Raw genomic sequence first — 22886 nt, forward strand, 5'->3', positions numbered from 1 at the left:
TCAGAATTTGTCCAGACTGGACCAAAAAGCAATGTCTGTGTATGTGGAAACCAAGGCCGGTCTGGACTGCACCAAATAAATACGTCCAAAAGATGCCTGCTCGTGCTTCTTGGCGTGTAGCCTACTATGGTGGCCACAATGGAATTTTATGAATACCCATCCATATGGTAGGTCCACCATTTGTAAAACAGCCCATTTTATTGGCTTTATTAGTCCTGATTTCTGTGAATAATCAATTTGGCTATTTAAGCTCTGAATATCAGCTACCCAACTTTATCATGAGTTGAGCCTGTTTGCAATGTGTTTACAGAGTGGGAAATGCAGAAGTATTTTCTTATTCGCCATGATCAACTTGTCAAAAAATMTACTGATACAAACTTGAAACCACTGATTATGACAATGAGGTGAAACTCCTGGACAACAGTTGTGATTGTCCATTCCATATTGTCCATTTTACACGGACCTGTCCTGTTTTAGGATATGTTGTTTGTTAACATGACAGCACATTTTTTATTTGACTGGAGAAACCTGCATGATGTAAAAAGTGTTTCATTACATAGTCATACATTTTATCTCCAACCTGTAGGCTACACAAAAAGCCACATACTTTCTACCAAATCCTATATCTGCTACATGATTTATGTTAGATTCTTTTTTGGACGGAATGTTGGTAGAGCACCGCAGCGATGTGTCTCTCTAGCAGGACCCTGGAGAGGGGCGCTAGTAATGGACAAGCAAAATATATTGCTCCTCTACCATAGGAGCATTAACAGTGCCCACTTGACCAAGTTAATCACAGGGTGGGATCAGCGCTCACCTAAAATCCCATATGCCACTGGTTGAGAGAAATTGTAATTGTTTTTGGGCAGAATTATGTGAGGTATTATATGTTGTTGTTGGAGGTGCATCTTGGTCAGTTTACCTCAGAAAATGCTGCCCTCGTCAATCTGACGCCATAATTGTTCATTTGCCGGCCTAATCATGCCTAATGAGCYGGCAATCCGTGACAATGAGTACTTGTTGTATCTCAAATACATTGTTACAGTTGTTGGTTACCTAGCTAGCAATTTTTTAGCATAGCTGTAACATCAGTCAAACACCTCAAAACAAGACATTGTATCAATAACAAGATGCATTGAGCTGAAACGAGCCACCTACGATTCCTCACATGGTAGCTTCTTGTCATTGTTGCTAGCTATCTGGCCATCCAGAATCACAACAACACACAGACTTCTGCCCCATTGAAGTGCGTGCATTGTTTTTGTGATGTTGTCAGCTAACCAGAGAGAGTTTTGTCAACGCTGAGAATGGAATCCATATGTTTTTAAATAACATTCTTATTACGTTCTTTGAACGATACTAATGTTTTCTTGTGGTCTTTATTGACATTTTTCATAATGTTCGGAGAACATGACTTTAAACAGAACCATGAGGAAACCTGTAGGAAACATTATGCTGAAGTACTGGAATTCCCACAGAATGTTGTTTTTAACATTCTTGGAACAATTTGTGGAAATTATTTTGAATAGAACCATAAGGAAACCTGTGGGAAGCGTTAGGCTGAAGTACTGAAATTCCAACAGAAAAATATAGTTTCTTGACGTTCTCTGAACTATTTGATAACATTTCCAATGTCAAATCAGTTGGATAACGTTCCTAAAACATTACCAAAATTGAAATGAATCATAATCATGAATGAAAAGTAATTAAATATCAAGAAAATAAATATATATTTGGCAAGTTCCTTAAATGTGTTGAGAATGTTCCAAAGCTAAGCAACTATCCTGAACTTTCCCAGAAAGCTGTGGGAAGYTTGTATACAAAAACACCATAGGAATAAAGGTTAAATAAATAATTAACCGCGCTCTCACCCAGCTCTAAAAAACATATGGTTTTCAGAACATTCTAGCTGGGACCTCCCTTTCTGTTTATGAATCTACACCAGTAATATAGACAGAGAATCTAGGGCTTTCTGTAAAATTCACAATATTACAGCTCTCATTTGTGGTCATACAGTTGGATTTGGCAGAATGCCAGGGCTTTGAAGAGAAGATTTACCCCTCTCAGGTGGAAATGGGAGATTATGTTCTGCATCCCTCTCTGCTGTTGAGCTCTGTGTTCTGCCATAGAGGAAGGCATGGGATACATAAGGGAGAGTTCAGATTCCTCCTGACTGGTCTTGTGTGACTGTTGCAGTAGCCCCCTTTACCTCTCTGCTTGACGAACACCGGCTAAACACACCGCCAAACAGACAGGTCAGAGCAGGTACCGTCGAACTGTTTCTCATGCTGGGTCTGCCGATTAAAATCCTACTGAGTGCGTCAGTGTGTGTGTGTGTGTGTGTGTGTGTGTGTGTGTGTGTGTGTGTGTGTGTGTGTGTGTGTGTGTGTGTGTGTGTGTGTGTGTGTGCACAGTTGTGTCTGTATTCTTGTGTGAGTACATGTGTAAAATAGTTCATTCCGATGATGACTACTCCCCTGAAGGTACTGTGGGATTTTCTGAGCACAGTATCGTACCGTCTCGGGAAATGCTCAGTAGCTCAGAAATAAAGGATACATTTGAGAGAGGACGGGAAAAGTGGGGAGGGGAGGAGTGGAGGAAAGAGTAGTGATGGGGGAAAAATCGATACAGTTACATATCGGGATATTATTTTTGACTATATACCGTATCGTTTTGACAATATCGCAATACTATTTTTGCACTAGTTGGCTGTACCTGRACAAAAAACTCTAACTATAAACGCTAACTATAAAACTATTTTTCTTCAAGGCTTGTTCTCCATCCTCTTTTTAAATATGGAAGCAATTTTGTTTCAGCACTTTTATTTCCATGACTGATCAAACAATTGGTTATCATGAAATTGTGGAGAAAAGGGGGTAAAAAATAAATAATCCAAAATGGCTCTCAAAAAAATTCAACTAAGGAGTGATGAAAGAGTGAGAAGAAAGAGGAAAGGAATGAGATGGGGAGCAAATGAAAGGCAGGGAAGGAGAGAGGTAGAAAGTTATTGGAATAATGACAGGGAAAGACTAAAAATTGCATTAAAATCAGCATGGGTCAAACACACATTACAGAGAAAAGGTAATAGACCGATGCAGTGTGGGCTTCTATTACTCCTTTATACAAAGAATGAGTGCCAATATGAGAGAGGGAAGGAGGGAAGGAAAGCAAGTGGGGAGAAAGCAAGACAGGGAAGAGAGGGAGAGGGAGAAGGAGGGGAGCAGATGCCAGCCATATTGTTGAGGCCTAAGGTGTAAAGGAAGACAGTCTCCAGSACTCCTCAAACGTGTAATCTACCCAACAAGAGCCAGATGATTTCTAACGCTCCATCCCTCTCGCACTCCGTAAAACTTGCTCATGGATAAACAGCAGGGCTCTTTATTCTGGCATCGGCAGGACTGTATATGTACAGCATGTGTGTGAGGGGAAGGAGGGTGGTGAAGGAGGTGTGATGCATGCAGCATAGGCCTCCATGCAGTAGTGCTGCCCCAAGCTTTGCCTAAAGTGAACCACACTACCTGGAAAATATGCAGCTCTGTGGTGGGAATAACGATTGGTCTGGCCAGCTGTTCAGTTAGAGTTCAACACTGGAATGTACATCCTGAGCAGCTGATTGGCTGAGTAGAGCCTCGCCACTTCCTATCCCCTCCCTCTTCCTGCCAAGACGATGATGTGTTGACCCTCCATTGGGGTCATCACATCCAGGCCCAGTATCACCCGCAGCAGATGGTACAGTAGGAAGGAACTAGCAACGCTTCACAGCAGTACCATAGCTAAATCTTGGGTAAGGCATACTGCATTTCTACACAATTTATAAACTATAAAATGTTATTTGGACAACAGCAAAAACAAACAAAAATTACTGCAGCCATTAATTATCACCGCAATATTAGGTTTAAAGGTCTATGGAACAGCGTGAGTAAAAGTCTAAAAGTATGTGGTTTTGAAATATACTTAAGTATCAAAAGTAAATGTATTTGGTAATATATACTTAATTATCAAAAGTAAAAGTATAAATAATTTAAAAATCCTTATATTAACCAAACCAGACGGTACAATCTTAAGTTGTTTTACATTTACGGATAGCCAGGGGCACACCAGGGTGTTCTCTTGAAAATTGCGTGATTTGGACCCTTTTCATATCCTGCTAATGTAACGAGTACTTTTGGGTATCAGGGAAAATGTATGAAGTAAAAAGTGCATTATCTTCTTTAGGAATGTAGTAAAGTAAAAGTAAAAGTWGTCAAAAATCCCCCCKAAAACTACTTAAGTAGTGTTTTAAAGTGCTTTTACTTACACCACTGCTGTTTTCCCAGTCATCTGTAATAATGATTAACAGACAGTGCTGATGTCATCTTGCGTGGACTTACAGTTTGTTGTCATCGTGCTGCAAGTCTCTTTCAGGACATCCACCTCTCCCTGGGAGAACTGCAAACGGTTCTTGTGGTCTTGGACATTTCTGATCAGATCATCCATTATTTTGGTAGTTGAGTCCACCAGTATTTGGACAAGGCACTTGAAGCTATTTTCCTGTTGCTGTAACAACTGCTTGTAGACATCTTTTTGTTTATTTAAAAGATCATGCACCTGTGATAGRGAAACACTGTCCTCTCCATTACTCCAACCTACTTTAACTTTCGGTTGCATGATGGTAGCAATGGCCGATGGAAACAGCAACAGACAGCAGGGATTTAAACAGCCACAAGCCCTGGATTGTCCGCGGTCCCAGCCACAAGGGCTAACCGCGTCACGGGCTGTGTTCAAACTGTCAAGGAAACCTGGCTAGCTTGATAGCTAGCAACTAGGCTAGCTGCTTCACCAAGCAGCAGCTCTTCAGACTTTAGGGTTTGGCAGTATCCTGGGACAGATAGAAGCGGTCCCAGCAACTGAGGCTGACCGTGTCGCAAATTAAACAGGTAGGCTAGTAAACAAACATGTTTTCAAGGAAAAACGTTWAAAAAAACATTCAAAACAACTAATTGTTCAGAGTTCAGCATGCACTCTCATGATAAACTGTAAGGGCCAAACTAACAGTAATTGGTTGTGATGCTTACCGGACTGTAGATTGGTAGACAAGGTCTTCCCGTTTGCGGTAGTCCTCCATATGAGAGTAATTGGTATTAAACATAGCATCGTAGGTGAAGATTTTCTGCTTAATGGTGCCCCCGTCTGTGACCTGTCAAGTGAAAAGAGAAAGAATTAATAAAATAATATGGTTTATAATACATGGAACAGATATTTCTATACCCACAGACCTACCCTATGCATAAACCTGTGTTCTTCTCCAGTTAAATATATTATAAAACTTTGCTCAGAAGCAAACTTAGTACCCAGGCCATCAATTATCTAATTTATCCATTTAATGCCATGATTAGATGTTTTTTTCTATCTTAAAGGGGGAGTGAGGAAGAGCCTTTCAAGCTAATTCTGAAAACTGCCAACATATGAAATCAGTGTGACACTCACTTATATAGCTTTAGGTACGTGCCCATGTATACAGCCGAGTCTTAATAAAGAGTGATGCTCTGCAGCGTTCTGTAGGTGTCAAGGAGTCGGAGGTATTGGCTTGTGACGAGATATTGCGAAGGTGGGGATATATTCAAAACACCATAGTCTTATTTTGCATCCACTTCTCCTTTTTTTGTGGGCTGCATGGTAAATGATGGAGCAATACTCTCCTTTCTAATATTCACAGGGGAGAGGAAGTCACTTAGCATTTGAATGACTGATTTCTCTTCTCRTCAGCGCCACAGACAGACGTAAAGAAAAAGGGTGACAGGATTTTAATGGAGCCGCTAATGCCGCTTTGAAGGAGGAAATTGTTGGTGGGCTAGGGATCTTTCTTCCCTTCGCCACTGAAAATGCCATCGCCCGCTTCCTAATCCAATCCCCTCAGAGGTAAATAAGGCCTATGTGATTAGTTCCTGCATAATGTACACAACACCTCACGAGGGGACAGTACTGGGTAATTACTTTATTTGAGTGAATAATTCCCGGTGCCCCATAAATGTCTGTGGGACAACTCATCACATCTCTGCCTCTAGGGAAGGGAGCTAAATACCTCAGGCTGTTGCTAAATGATGGGGTACACAGAGGTAGTAGTGCTGAGAGGTAAACGTGCTGGAACAACAAATACTGTGGGTGGGTTTTAGGGTATGCAGAACAGTTACACGCATGTTACACGCATGTAGGTGGCATTAGTGGATTACATTTACTTTTCTCTCTTGTAACAAATGTCCCACTGGGCACAGACGTCAGTTCAAGTTTTAATGTCACATGTACAAGCATAGTGAAATGGCTGTCTTGCTAGCAGCAGCGTATATGATGATTGTATCTGAGTGGGTGTGTGTAGACTCAGTATAAATGTATGTGCTTATTATGTGTGTGTGTAAGCAAACGATGGTGTGAGTGTTTGTGTGTTGGAGTATCAGTGTGTGTAGTGTGTAGGGCAGTGTGAGTGTGCATAGAGACAAAAATAAGAAGAAAATGCAAAGGCAACTCAGATAGTCCATGTAGCCATTCTGTTAGCTATTTAGTTAGCTATTTAGCAATCTTATGGCATGGTGATAGAATCTGTTCAGGAGCCTGTTCAGAACCTAACTCTAACCTTAATTCAACATCTGTGCCACGTTGGTTCAACATCATTTCATTGAAATGARATGGAAACAATGTTTATTCGACCAGTGTGTGACCAGTGGGGTGGGTGACATCACATGTTCATTGCTATGGAAGATGAATTGCAGGGAGGTGTAATCAGTGAAAGTCACCAGGACCCACTGGTGGGGCTAGGGACCATAACCCTCCACAGGTAAAAAGTGTTCACTTGGCTTGGCCACAAACAGAATTTCCTTCCTTTTCCTAATGAATGCTTTGGCACCACACTCAAGGCCCCACGATTATTATAGCCATCTGTTCCTCTTTTAAATGTCAATTCAGTGATGTAGAGGCACACCGGCAAAGTGGCATCATTCTGAGGTTTACAGGGAGAGGCAACAGCAAAAGGTCTGCCGTTAAAAGCAGAGCCATGTTGGAAAATGGTGCTTTCCCACCAACCTGCTCTGTGCCTGGATTGTAGCGATTGTAGAAATACTGTAAGATCCATTTCTGTCTGACATCACTGTACAACAAAGCATGGAAAAAGTATATGTGCTCTGTGCAACTGAACACAAATATATCCGTTCTGTGAGTGGACAGAAACATGACGATGGTAAGTTAAACTCAGGGAAATGTGGTTAGTTTGAGATATAAAAGTTAGCTATCATATAATAATATGACATTTAGCAGAGTTTAATGACAATTATTTAGCAAGTTCAATGACAAGTTCAGGTCAATGACAAATACAGCATTCATAACATAGAAGGGTGTATTGTACACACCTGAATAATTAGCATAAACGTGCTTAGTCAGAAAGTGCAAGATAAGCTTTATTCTACAGTATGTGCTTCAACAATAGACAAGTGCACAAGGCCAGGGCCTGTATGAATGTATCATGGCAACATTTCAACTCCCTTATAGGAACAGACTCGCTGCACTCCCAGTACTACAGCAACACTGTCCCTGGTGCTGAGTCATATGAGGCTTTCAAAAAGCCTAATGATAATGCTCTCTGGGCCCTGAAGTACTGTACAGAGGTGTGTAAAATTTACATTTTCAGCCCCTCTCTCTTTTCACAGTCCATCTAATCCAATAGACAAAACAACACCTGTCTCACACAATGGACTCATCAGTGGACAGACCCTGTTCCCAGAGAAGGGACAGCTTTGTGGGGTGAGTGAGAGAGAGTGAGAGAAAGAGACATTTGGAGACAGAAAAATGCTGTGCAAGAGTGAGGGGTGAAMGCGAGAGGTAGATGAGCACTCTTTGATGGTAGAAAAACACTGTTTGAGGAAGCAAAGCTTTCCTTCAGCTGCTTTGCTGATTCCAGGTCATGATTTACAGAGGCACGAACAAAGGCATCAAGGCCTATCCCAACACCTCTGCCATCTGGATATATAAAAGACAGGCATGGGTGGGCACGCCACTTCTCTTCCTCTCTCTGTGACCAGGAATGACCAAGGGACCAAACGGGGAGAGGGGAAAAGACAGGGGGGTAGCTGACAGTGGTTGAGGTTTGGGAACACACAGTAGAGAGTGCTACAAAGGGTCCTACAGTGACCTAGAGATATGATAGTGCAGTGATCTCTCCAGATGGAGAGTGAACCATATCCTACCTGCTCTCTCTGCTGTGCTCCCTGATGTTATGATGCTGCTCCATTATTGAGGTCAGGCGAGGGAGGCCCAGGTCTCTYGGGTTAACCCCTTCTCCTCAGCTCATCAGAGATATGCTTATTTATAGGCTGCAGCTGAATCATCAGTCACAGGAGAGAATACAGCGAACTAGCTACAGTAACACTGCCGTCTATCTTGAGGAGTATAAACCAGACCACTTCAGGTCATTCTGGCATTCTTTCACATCACAACCATGCCAAAGACTTTCATAACTAAACCAAGATAGACCACAGCCTGTCATTTCCAATGGGAACAAATGAGTCATAGTGGGCAGAAGAAGCAAGGAGGTGGGCAGAGCCAAGCACAAGCTAGCGAGATCCTTTTTGTGCGTTCTAGCATACATCTGCATATTTCCATTAGGAAACACCTCCTCTGTGAAGTGTGCGTGTGCAATAACTTAATTCGCTTGTGCAATGCAATTTTTTTAAAGGGTAAAGTCTACAAAACGTAGTCCACTCTGTTCATAACAGATTATAGTTTTGGGAACAGAAAACTGTATTCAGATCAAATGTTCCATCGATGAGAATATTTGCAGAATGTCGGCCAAAATCCATCTCGTTCCATCTTCTCCCACTGCCAGCCAGAGAGCTTCCTCTCACTGGTAGTGAGTGGAAATGCCAAGTGGATGCTTCACATTTATACATCTGGTGAATAATCTGTCTCATTGTTCTATCTGTGACCATGCAGTCTCCTCTACTGCTGTTACTATAGCTTAGGTGTGCGCTGAAAGTATAGATGGAAAGGATCACTTACTTTCTGGGAACATTTCACATGAAATTMTATTTTTACAAAAATTCTCACTTGGTATTTTTAAATCTACAGGGAGGCGGAGCAATAGTAGCTTCTGGATCAATCGGCTGTTTGTTGTGAATAATGAATGGGGATAAGACACAGAGCAGTCATAACAACTCTTGAGCTCCATTTAGCTGTTCAACTMAGGCCTCAAAGGAGGCCTAAATGGGAAGCTACACTAAACAAAGAAAACAACCAGTATAACAATACATGCTATATTCTCTGAAATAATTTGTAAAGGCACAGCGATAATGATTAAACATTTCACTTATACAAAGCAGAAGAGCTTCACCTTAATGGCAGTCAGTGGTGACAGCTGTCAACACAGAATGCTGCAGTGGGTTGTCCACTGATCCTGTTAAGATGGGGTGTGCTGCAATGTTTTACTCAGTACATGTGGTGCTGGGTAATGAATCCTGTAAGTAAACATTGTGCAGCTGTACAGTCATCCAGCCTAGTTAGTGCTCCACCCTGTTAACCTGTAGATGTACTGGACTGTCTGCTGCCGGTGGCCTCCTGCTGGGCCCTGAGTGTCACACAACCTGTTTAAGGGGATTTCACGGAACAGATGGCACGCTCCGCTCCTACTTACCTCCTCTCCTCCCTCCATCTCTCGGTCTKTGCTCCCCGCAGGAAGGAAAATATGCTAATTAAACCATGTTTTTCATAGATGACGCACACATTCTTCCATTCACATAGATGTTGGTGACCCTACTCTATCATTCTGACAAAGATGGCCTGTGCTTTGACAGATAAAGAGGCTTTAGTGGTGCGGTAGTTCAGTCATGCCACACGTGAACTAAGAAAGGGGAGTTTTACTTTTATGTCTGAACCAGAAAGCAACAGGGAATCTGATGCACATTGCGGTCCTTTATTTCATATATAGCCAACGACTGCAACTGACGTTTTTCAATGCAATGTAAATAAACATGAGCGTGATTGCTTGGGATCCCTTAGTGTGAGCAAATACACCAGCCAGAGATGACTATCAGCGTGGTGGATATTTTTGCTCGCCTGTTATCTATGTCACATTCTCTCTGCATGCTATCACTCATTTTCATCCCAATATAACAGAGGAGAACTGGCTTGTGATTGCCCAAGGCTTGGTTTGGCAGATTGGCATGCAGGGATTAAAGCTGTGGCTTCATGAATCTGTGTCATGAACAGGGAGGACCAAGCCTTGTTTGCGACCATGTGTGGGCGAGGCAGAGGTAGGCTTGGGGAAGCAGCGTGAAGGTCAACCAACCTATTTCAGGGAATGACATGCAGGTTGAAAAACAATGCACAAGGGCCTACTAAAAGTGCCCATCTACAGCCATTAGACAAAGCAATTGAGAAGTGGTTATTAATGTTTTCAGTGAGAGGGAGACAGCCTGACTGTGGCCAGATATTTAGCGTGCAATGAGATCAACGCAAACCAGACCTGAAGGAGACTGCTGGTCTGGATCAGATATTATGCCTGTGCCATGACTCTCTACTTAACCCCCTGACAAAAAGAGAGTTGGACCAGAGCAAGAACAATATGAACCCTACCCCTCACTCTAGAAACAGCATTTTGTTTTTAAATGAAATCCGAGCCAAAGTTGGCAGTAACAGTGCTTTAGCTGTAGAACGGAAGGCACCCAACACAAAKTGAGTTCCAAATAGCTCCCACATCAAAAAGTCAACTCTGCCATCCCAAGTATTTCGTAAAGAGAGGGTTGAATAAATACAGTAAACTGCTGCTAATACAGTGAGTAATACAGGACTTGGTGCTACTTAGCGGACCAAAAATGTAGCCTTGGTGCATTACTAACATCACATTATTATGAATTTCTGTCCTTGGGGAACCAAGTTAGACCAAGGATTTTTACAAATGCCTCAGCAACTCTTATAAACAGCACATATTAAGCAGCACCAGTAGGTCACAAATAATAACATTAAAGTGGAAAAACAAGAAAGCTTTACATAACTGCAGAAGTGAATGATATGTTGTGTAATACAGTGCTTCTATCTGAAAACAAAGGGGATGATCAAGGACAGGTGGATAATGAAATGCAGCTTCATGGCAAAGTGAAAACATAATTTTGTGCACTTGTCCTTAAAGTTGAACTAAGCAGATATCGCTCTGCCATTTCCTGGCTGCTAAAACTCTAATAGTTAGCCTAATATCAGTTTATGTGACAAGATAAACTAGTATAATGTAGAGAATCATTGTACCATCTAACCCACTGTGAAATATTTTTCTATATCCAAAAAATATTGTTTCAACTGTTTGAAGCTGGTGTACAAAACCGAAAGTAAAAGTCTCAAAAACAAAACTTAAGAACCGGAAGCAGAGAAGTCGCTCACATAGAACAGATCTACCGCTTCTTATACTTGCTTTCAAGTAGAATGATAGATCTATAACTCACATTTCTATGWGAATTTGGTCGYGTCTCCAAAAAAGTTACATATTACCACTTTAATCTGTTTAATCAATGAGCACTAATTAAGTGAACCCAGGACTACACACTCACACCTTCCTCTAATTTGGAATTAATCATCAGACATCCAGTGGACGTCTTCTCTCTCTCATCTCCACGTACAGCAGCAATGTCACCAGAGGACTAGACTTATGAAGTGTCACGTTCCTGACCTGTTTTCTCTTATTTTTGTATGTGTTTAGTTGGTCAGGGCGTGAGTTGGGGTGGGCATTCTATGTTATGTGTTTCTATGTTTGTTTAAATGGGTTGCCTGATATGGTTCTCAATTAGAGGCAGGTGTTTGACATTTCCTCTGATTGAGAACCATATTAAGGTAGGATGTTCTCACTGTTTGTTTGTGGGTGATTGTATCTCGTGTCTGTATGTGTTACCACATGGGACTGTTTCGTTTGTGTAGTCTGTTCCTGTTTGTGCGTTCTTCGTGTTTATGTAAGTGCTCAAGTTCAGGTCTGTCTACGTCGTTTTGTAATTTTTCAAGTATATTTTCGTGTTAGTGTTCGTTTACGTCTTGTTAAATAAATTCATTCATGTCTTCATCACCCGCTGCGCCTTGGTCCAATCTCTCTCCGCAAGACGAACATTACATGAAGTCAGCACGTTCCACACTGGGCTTACATGAAGTCTGGAGCAATTTAAGTTGAACTAAGTATCACAGCAAGGCTTGCAAAACTACCAGTAATTTACTAAAGTAACAGGTAATCTATGGCAATCTATGGTAATTTTGGTAAATTATACTTTAATGATAAAACATATATATATATTAATATATGCGCAGTATACCTTTTTTATATACTATCTGTGTTCATGTTGTCCATGAGTTTCTAGTAGATAAACCATATGGTTCAAAAGAAAATGGCCTAATTAATGAAAAAAGCATCTAATTAACAATGGCATTATTTTCTATTAACTCTGCAACTCGTCCAACTATTGCATTTTTTCACAACTACCACCAGTTTGGCCCCAAAACATTTACAACAAAGACATATTGACATAGTAACATAACTAAAAGTTTGTAAAAAATATTTATTCTGAAATCTACCAATGGTATTCACTAAATTGATGGTTTATATTTAGGATAATGTTTAACAGCTTTGTCATTCAATTTGTTTTTTGAAAGTCACCTTATTAAATTAAAAATATATATATTTTACATGTAAGAAGGCCACAGAGAGGGCCAGAGATATTAATTGACACCTGTGATAATCTGTAGTGCCCAAAAAGGACACTAGATGTAATCCAGTAAAATTCCATATATTCCTTGCAATTTCTGGTAGTTTACTGTTAGACTTAGAACGTTTCTAGTAATATACCCTCCTTTTGCAAGCCTAATCTCAGCAATGAGCTTTTATTCAGGTCTATATATACAATTTCTCCTATTTTCCTCCTACCACTGCAGATGGGTGCGGGCTCACAAAGGCGTGCGAGCTGGAATACAGATGGTTTAAAAGACATCGGGGCACTGTGGACATGACAAGTCTGCATATATTTTGGAGCTATGCAGTTCCTATCCACCCCCCTCTATTCCTTATGCACTCTAGATAGCTACATTTCCCATCTGCAACTGATGGTAGCACAATATTAAGATGGTGTTATTCATTGCATGGAAAAAGAGCAGGTTGGCTGAACAAAGGACTGAAACAGATTTGGTGTTTAAAAAAGGTTTGCTTAGTTTGCACAGTTCTATACTTCATTGTAATGCTTATGTATTTAACGTGTTTCTAGTTTTAAAGTTTATTCACCAAGTGCACAGGACACAACAGGTGTAAAACAGTACAATGAAACTCTTACCTTGAGAGCTCTTTCCCAACAATGCAGTGATAATAATAATAATATAGATAACTGTTGTGACTTTACTTTCATTAATCTGATGACTGTATTTATCTAATCAGCTATGTTAAATTGTTACCCGATTAAATTAATAATGTAACAATTGACTSATTAGGAATWTGGGGRACCATGAGAGCGSTTGTTAAAGAGCTACCATCTTACCTATCARATCTATAAAACAGTCAATGTATTAATCATAACCTCGTATCGTATCATCATTCTGAACAGTCGTAACCTCCTGCATCTACAAACCCCCCAGCCTTACTTATGATTCAGTACTACACATGGGTTTAATTATTTATTTACTAACTAACTAAATGGTAACACAGGAGAAACATACACACTTAATACATTAAAACAGGTCCCTAGCGGACTGACAGAACATGGCAGCTTGTTACAAAGGAGAMAGAGGGCGAGAGAGAATACTTTGGTATATTTAGAAGCTAATCTCACAGTAATCATATACATTGCACACAAACCGCCGCCCGATTGGAGTAAGAAATCATGTTTACATGTAAATGCCTTGGTTTGCCAGGTATCTCTGTCAGAACCAAGCCTTCTTAGAAAGGGGCTTGGTTGGACCTTTCCGTGGCACACTTGTAATGCTCTGATTGTCCAAAAGTGGTCCCGACCCGTTTATTCTACTGGTGCTCTCCTCTTCCGTCGCCTGGCATCCGGCAATCCGTCGTGTAGTCCTGAACAGAACTACAGTGCTCACTCTGCTTCCACTCGCTATGGAAGATGATTCTTTGAAGATTGGCTAGCCAGACGTATCGATGGTTCTCAGTGGGGTGATGAGAGTAGTAGAATATGATGGTTTGAAGAGTAGTAGAATGGTCCCGCATAAATTCTCTTTTCTAGATACTTTACTTAGGACAGCTAATCAGCCATACGAGTGATTGTCTGGGACGTGACGTTATCGTCTCTACCTCATGTTGAGATTGAGTTCGAACCACTTTCGACATGAGCTGCAGCTAAATGTCTCTCTGGTCTGACATGTTGATTCTTAACCCACCGTTTTACACAYTTCATTCAAAACATTCCGGTCATGGGTGGTGCAGCTCCCATACCAGACATTAAAACAACCAGTCAGGATGCTCTCAACGGTGCAGCTGTAAAAGCAAATCTGCGATTGGAGGTCATCCAGTGACTATTGGTCAATAGAATGGAGGGAAGTAGTGGCTGGTTTCCCCTTCGGCTTAGTCTCAACAGGATGCCCGACCTCTTGCCTCTTTTTCGTCAACGTTTTCTCTTGGGTAACCCGAAGATTGGATCGGAGGTACATAAAGAGCTCAGGGCAGATTAATCGAAGTAGAAGTCGAAATTGAGGTTAGTAAGTGCCGATATGATGTTCAAAAGTTTTTGGGGGGATCATAAGAAATGATAGCGAATACATTTTGTGCAGAAATAGTAAAGATAAATGCCAAAATAATCACACAAAAATGGGTCGGAGCTCTCAAGACGGCAGCCATACAGTACGGCACCATCTTGTACGCTCAATTAACACTTCGTTACTTTTATACCAATGACTAAATAACAATTTCAGCTCTTCAATGTTAACCTGCAGATTAAAAAACTAAATCCTGCCTATAATTCATTACTGCATGGTAAAATTATATATTTTATATACAATTTCCAAATCAATGATGAATTTAATCTGTTGTAGCTATTTTGGGTTCCACCTATTAAAAGGCAGCATTGCCTCCCCATATGGGAAGTTTATTAGTAATCCAGTGGAGGAATTTTGTTTTTATTAAATTGTGATGAGGTGTCAGGCAGGTTACCTAGGGATTAACAAAAAATATTTGGACCAATCCTCCTTCACATTCCCAYTGCAACCACTGAATATGGATACTTCCTGGGTTGGGGGAAATATTAATCAATCTGCAATGTGTTCAGCACAGGGGCTCATTTCATGCTTAAATACATCAACTTTCTAATCCCTAATGTGTCGTAGGCCCTTTTTCATGTTTAATAAGACATTCTTGAGTTAAATTGAGGAAGCAGACAGTGGTACACATTATTTACTAGTAATGCACGTTTTCAGGTTGACTTTGCATCCCCCGTTGAACTTAGTGCAGTACTTAATTATGAAACAAAAATCGTCATTCAATGTTAAATAGTTACATTTTTCAAATTTTCACCACACGTCTAATCTGATGTTCCACTGTTTATCTTTTTGTCTTGTGGTGTTGACTGAAGAGCTTTGGCGCTTTGGGGATATTCTCTGACAGCTAAGTGCACACCTAAGAGACTTGTGCTTTAAATTAGATGTAATGATGTGATCTAAACACAGACCAACTTCCAGACAGTAGGCTACCTAGTGTTTCTTGCCATAATGCAGCACTGATGAACGCTAATGTCTCTGTGTTTTTCCTCTGTAAATTTTGTTCCATTTGTATAATTCCTCCAGTACAGTACATGATGCAGCACTGATGAACGCTAATGTCGCTGTGTTTTTCCTCTGTAAACTTTGTTCCATTTATATAATTCCTCCAGTACAGTACATGATGCAGCACTGATGAACGCTAATGTCTCTGTGTTTTTCCTCTGTAAACTTTGTTCCATTTATATAATTCCTCCAGTACAGTACATGATGCAAGTTGAGTTATCACATATCAAGAGAGTTCATTAACAACAACACTGACAATTCCCTGAGAACCTTCCCTTAATGCAATCAACGACTTTAATCATCCTGGTTTATATCTGCTCCAGCAGAGAGAAAAGTATGCCAAAATGTTTTTTGGTGTGTTGCTTTGAAACAATCACATTGCACTTCACCAAAGAGCTCAGCTTTCCATTTCACATTTAATCCAGGACAGCTAACCGGCATTTCTTAATTAAAAGGATGGTTCTCAAACAACAAGATGCTAATTAACAACGTTGGCACTGAGTAGCCAGAGTAGCCATTTGGAGCACACAAACCTGACAGCTACAAAAATATATTAATTGCCCATGACATGACAAGTAAACCAAATCAAGGGGTACATTATTATTAGCAGGAGAAACCTGTTTATAATGACCCATAAAACAGTAACATAATAGGCTTGTTTGCATGTCACTGGGAGATTTTCAAGGCCTTGAAAGCTTCTTAACAGTAAGTAGAATGTGTCATTAACACTGCATTCAGTACATGGCAAACACAATGGTTGTCTTCAATGATCTGATTTTGTCCCCTATCTGGAATAAATGTCACAGGCTAGGGAGATGGAGGAAGATAGAGAATTATTCAATTTGACTGCAAAGTGAATGAATTGAACATATAGCAGGATGGTATGTGATTTGAAGTGAAGGATTCTCWGTAGGCCAGCTTGGTATGAGGAGTAAAGCATCATACAATCACAGTGTGAGTTACTGAGGTACATTGGGAGTGAGCACATCCGTAGCATTGACGCAAGACACACACACACACACAGACACACACAGACACACACACACACACACACGTTTGTTTTACTATCCTTGTGGAGACCAAACAATTGATTCCCATTCAAAATCCTATTTTCCCTAAATCCTAAACCTATCCTTAACCCCTAACCGTGAGCCTAAAAATAGCCTTTTTCCTTGTGGGGACCGGCAAATATTCCTTATTTCTTATGTGGCACAAAGATAGTAAACCTCCATAAACACATACACACGCACGCAAAGCTACTCCATAAATTAAGCACCCCCAGGCCACTAGAAGAAGATATTTCTTATATCTAAATAAATAAATATTCCCCCAGGGTTATGAGGCCTCCAGCTGTGTTGACATTAAAGGGCTTCTGAAGCGGCAGCCATGCTTTTGCTGAGGCGTCACATTTTGCACAGCCCTGGTATGGTAGTCCAAAATAGTTCAGATTCAGGGCTCTGGGTGGAGGGATAACAGCATCAAAACTGTGCCCCTGGGCACTAGATCTGTCTGTCCTTGCATCATTCAGTCTGCTGTGATGGACAGGGACTCCGGTCCCCTCTGTGACCCACTGTGAGAGGAGTCTGGACAGGACAGGACGGCTAATCCGACAGGACTGGGAAGAAGACTGGGCAGCCATTTGATCTCTGCCCTCTCCCTGCAGGGCACATTCTCACTGCAAAGAGCCATCAGCTGGTCTAATGATGAGCAGCAGGCAGTAACCTCTCCACTGATCACAATTCACACTTTATAAGTTGMGGCATCCAACACGTGTGATGTGTTGACCCCTAACCACACCAGTAGCCACGTCACCACCCCCTCCCTCTCCTCCAGTCTAGGGAGGCTCATTCAAAAGGGATCTTTAAAAGGGACTGGTGTTACTATCCACTGTAAAGACATGTGGTAATGGCTCCCAATGTGAGAGAAGAAGCAGAGAGAAAACGATGAGCGTGTCCATGGCGGAAATGTTTACTTGTGGCAATGAGAACATTAAACATGGCCTTGATTCAGATGAGTCTCACAGCTAAGGGGAGATTGGGTGGAGCAAAAGAGTGCGGTGGACGACTTGTTACCATCTCGGGACCAGAGAAATATGAACCGTGTTTGAGAGGCATTTTGGTCGTCTGGCGAGGGCTGGGGGGATTTCAAAGCCCTGTGATCAGGCGGCACTGGCTAATGAAGCGAGAGACACATCACATGGCAGAGGTGCAAATGGGATGGAGGAAAAGTCTCTCTCTCTCTCTCATTCTCTCTTTCCCTCTCTCTACTTCACAAATCTCCTCTCATTAGTCTGTTTCCTAGTGTTGTGCACAACATTTCAAGTCTGCTGCAAGCAAGAGCTGTCAAATGAAAGTGTTAAAAAACTATTGATTCCTTAYAGGGAGGTCTTGGGAAAAGATTCCAGAGCACAGTCAAATCACACACTGCAACTGTAAAACTCACATGAGGTAGCAGGCGAAAAACAGTGTCTGTCTTCTGAAGAAAACCATTACATGAGGTTAGCTATCCTCAAGGTAGAGCCCACACTTGGTGCAGTGATGTTAGTCTGTGAATAGATGGTTTCTTCTCCATACTGATCTTCAAAGCATAAAAGGTAGCTATAACAATGTTTCAGTGGGGTTGGGAAAACCTGAAAGCTAAAAGCATCCAAACATTCCCCATGGGAGGTCTAACAGACTAAACATGGAACACAACTGTCAGACTAGTCAAGATAATAAAATGTTACCATAAATAAAGCTCCACAAACATTAAAGTCATACCTACCACCTGTACACAGAGAAACAGTCTTATACAGTGCATTCGGAAAGTATTCAGACCCCTTGATGTTTTCAACATTTTGTTAGGTTACAGGCTTCTAAATCTACACACAATACCCCATAATGACAAAGCAGAAACAGGTTTTTAGACATGTTTGCTAATTTATAAATAAATAAAACGGTAATATGACATTTACATAAGTATTCAGACCCTTTACTCAGTACTTTGTTGAAGCACCTTTAGTCTTCTTGGGTATAATGCTACAAGCTTGGCACACCTGTATTTGGGGAGTTTCTCCCGTTCTTCTCTGCAGATCCTCTCAAGCMCRGTCAGGTTGGATGGGGAGCAATGCTGCACAGTTATTTTCAGGTCTCTTCAGAGATGTTCGTTCGGGTCAAGTCCGGGCTCTGGCTGGCCCACTCAAGGACATTCAGAGACTTGTCCCGAAGCCACTCCTGCGTTGTCTGGCTGTGTGCTTAGGGTCGTTGTCCTGTTTGAAGGTTGAACCTTCGCCCCAGTCTGAGGTCCTGAGCACTCTGGAGCAGATTTTCATAAAGGATCTCTCTGTACTTTGCTCCGTTCATCTTTGCCTCAATGCTGACTAGTCTCCCAGTCCCTGCTGCTGAAAAACCATGCCACCACCATGCTTCATCGTAGGGATGGTGCCAGGTTTCCTCCAGGCCAAAGAGTTCAATCTTGGTTTCATCAGACCAGAGAATCATGTTTCTCATGGTCTGAGAGTCTTTAGGCTGTCATGTGCCTTTTACTGAAGAGGGGTTTCCGTCTGGCCACGCTACCATAAAGGCCTGATTGGTGGAGTGCTGCAGAGACGGTTGTCCTTCTGGAAGATTCTCCCATCTCTACAGAGGAACTCTAGAGCTCTGTCAGAGTGACCATCGGGTTCTTGGTCACCTCCCTGACCAAGACCCTTCTCCCCCGATTGCTCAGTTTGGCCGAGTGACCAGCTCTAGGAAGAGCCTTGGTGGTTCCAAACTTCTTCCATTTGAGAATAATGGAGGCCACTGTGTTCTTGGGGACCTTCAATGCTGCAGACATTTTTTGGTACCCTTCCGCAGATCTGTGTCTCAACACAGTCCTGTCTCGGAGCTCTACGGAGAATTCCTTCAACCTCATGGCTTGGATTTTGCTCTGACATGAACTGTCAACTGTGGGACCTTATATAGACAGATGGGTGCCTTTCCAAATCATGTCCAATCAATTGAATTTACCACAGGTGGACTCCAATCAAGTTGTAGAAACATCTCAAGGATGATCAATGGAAACAGGATGCACCTGAGCTCAATTTAGATAATCATAGCAAAGGGTCTGAATACTAATGTAAATTAACAGTTTTTACTTCGTCATTATGGGGTATTGTATGTAGATTGCTGAGGATTTAAAAATAAATGTAATCCATTTTAGAAAGTATWATTTTTTTTAAATCAAGAGTTCTGAATACTTATCGAAAGCACTGTACTGTATAAATAACCTGATGAGAGATGTCCTTTATTTAAAAAAAAAATCTGCAGACATTGATGTGATTCTAAAGTCTTTGTCAAAATGGATGTTCTTGTAAGAAGTCTTGGGGTTTGTGTTTTTCCCCTCTTGCTCCAACTGGATTAGTGTTGGTCTAGCTCTGGTCAGGCTGAGGAAAAATGACCCATTCATTCGAACAGTAAAATGTGATAAACAGCTTTGCCATGAACAGTAACCCTTCTCCTCTGAATTATACTATGTTTTTATGGTTGAGTAAGCAAGGAAATAATGTATTTTTTTTAGACGGACCACAAGGGCTGAATGGGTTCAAAGAGAGGCAGTTGGAAAAATTATGCTCAAACGGCATGACTGTTTCGCGCATCACTGATTCCTGACCTTTGTGAGCTAAAGGAGAAATGCTTTGTTTTGTTGGCGGGCAATTGAAGCGGTCTAATAAATCTGCCATGGCTAAAACCGTGTCGCGCCGTAACTGACTGGCTATCTGTCTTTTACAACCACATAAGTGATTAGGTTGATGAGAAGATCTAAAACAAGGCTACAAATAGCCATGGGATATCTGTGTGAGTGTGTCACAAAGCCTGATGCTTATACAGTAACACTGAGCTGGAATGAGGAGGATCCATTAAATGTACCTTATCCTTTTACTTGCCCCATACCTTTCCAGACATGAGTTAGTTGCATCACATTCAATAGACTGAGTCACAACAGAATGAAATAAGAATAAGCTGCTTATCATGTCCTTGTCCTCATAGGAAACCCTTAMAAAAATATGAAAAGGTGAGAAGAAAAGACAAAACAAAGATGTGAAAGGTTTATAAATACTCCTGGCGGTGCTGGCATCTTTTGTGAATATCAGACACAGAAACACCTACATGGTAAAATGTTTCTAAGATTATATAAAAAAAAGACTATCTGAAAATAAACATGTGTATTATCCCAAAACAACATTTTTGTTTATGTTGTACTCCCATAAGGCTCACAAGAGCTTTGTGTTTACAAAAATGATTCAGCAGGATGTTGAGTGGTTTTTCAGATATTTTAGCATCTCCAAGGCCAAGGTTACAAGTAACATGATTTGAATGAAACTTAAAAAAGCTAAAATGTATGATAGATAATTAAAAAATAAATGATGGAACAAGCTTAAGCTCCATATTCTTCAGTTGTTGCTTCAATGTTGATTTTGTTTACTACAATGGTGGAGCTTGCATGTAGAGATATCAATTCTAGCGCAACACCAGAATCTGCCGAGCAATAACCATGTTGCCAAGAGGCCCCAGGGGAGGGAGGCAGTGGTTAGACTACATACAGTACACAACCACATCCACATATCCAATCAAATGTCTTGTTTTATTCAAAAGCGGCCCACTGGAGATGTCAGCTAAGGACTAGGGATGTCAAAGCACTATCAACGCATCACAGCTGCTCTACATCTCAGTCTATCTTTCTGTCATTGTTCTCAACTCAATTCATCAGGGCTTTTACTCTGCAGCCATTCATTCACTCACTGAATTTTACTGATAGGAAGGAACATGGATATCTTAACAACCTTTAATAGATGCGTGAAGAAACCCAGTGACAGATTTATCTGATGCTATGAATTTCAACTGATGTTTATGTATCTCTGCCTTTCATGAGACTGTAATTAAAAGGGTAATTGAACCAGTAAACAACAGGCCTTTTTAAATACTAACTGCACTCCTGAGGATGCTCTTCCTCCCGCATGGGAATCCCGACATGGACTAGGCACTCTATATCAAAATGATATGTTCACTACAATTACAGGATAAATAAAATGCAAGCCAAATAAGGTTTACTCAGAAAAAAAGGACTTATTTTAGACCATGGTATCCCTTTTAACAGTAACTCACCTCCAAATGAGATCATATTCAGGGATAAAATACTTTGAAAACATAATTGTCCCATAATTGTCAAACTTTTCAAATAGGCACTTTATCTGTTCTATCTGCATTACATAAGAGAGGTGAACATTTCAAATGAAATGATCAGAGTGAATAGATGTACCAAATCTGTAAAGTTCACATCAGCTGTGGTTGCATGTTGTTCTTCATATCAATGCCACATAACATTAACTTCTCTAGGTTAGGGGGCAGCATTTTCACGTTTGGATGAAAAGCATACCCAAATTCAACTGCCAGCTACTCATCTACAGGAGATAAGATATGCATATTATTAGTAGATTTGGATAGAAAACACTCTGAAGTTTCTAAAACTATTTGAATCATGTCTGTGAGTATAACAGAACTTGTTTAGCAGGCGAAACCCKGAGGACAAACCATTCAGATTTAAAAAAAAATTGAGGTCACTGTCTTTTCAATTAGTTTTCATTGGGAAACCAGATTTCTAAGCGAATTGCTTGCAGTTCCTACGGCTTCCACTAGATGTCAACAGTCATGAGAAATAGGTTGAGGTTATTCCTTTGTGTAATGAAGAAATACGGCCATCTTGAAGTCGAGGCACTCCAGGTGTCCTGGACATGCGCTTCAATCAAACAGAAGGCATGCAACATTTCGTTTTAATCCTGTATTGAACACATATCATCCCGTCTTCAATTTTATCGATTATTAACGTTAAAAAATACCTAAAGCTGTATTACAAAAGTAGTTTGACATTTTCTGGCAAAGTGTACAGGTAACCTTTGAGATATTTTGTCGTCATGTTTGAGCAAGTTGGAACCAGTGTTTTTCTGGATCAAACGCGCCAAATAAATTGACATTTTGGATATATATCGACGGAATTAATCGAACAAAAGGACCATTCGTGATGTTTATGGGACATATTGGAGTGCCAACAATAGAAGCTCGTCAAAGGTAAGGCACAAATTATATTTTTATTTCTGTGTTTTGTGTCGTGCCTGCTGTGTTGAAATG

General features: G+C 40.9%; 1 protein-coding gene across 2 annotated transcripts in view; it reads right to left on the reverse strand.

Annotated features, from left to right (window-relative positions):
- Window positions 1–22886, reverse strand: part of LOC111969993 (immunoglobulin superfamily member 21-like) — a 270568-nt gene that overhangs the window by 122610 nt on the left and 125072 nt on the right. For both annotated transcript variants that reach the window (XM_023996456.2, XM_023996455.2), the window contains exon 3: window positions 5055–5176. In XM_023996456.2, coding sequence (XP_023852224.1) covers window positions 5055–5176 — 122 coding nt within the window. The remainder of the gene's footprint in view (window positions 1–5054; window positions 5177–22886) is intronic.

Source organism: Salvelinus sp. IW2-2015, linkage group LG11 (assembly GCF_002910315.2).
Source record: "Salvelinus sp. IW2-2015 linkage group LG11, ASM291031v2, whole genome shotgun sequence".
Taxonomy (NCBI): domain Eukaryota; kingdom Metazoa; phylum Chordata; class Actinopteri; order Salmoniformes; family Salmonidae; genus Salvelinus; species Salvelinus sp. IW2-2015.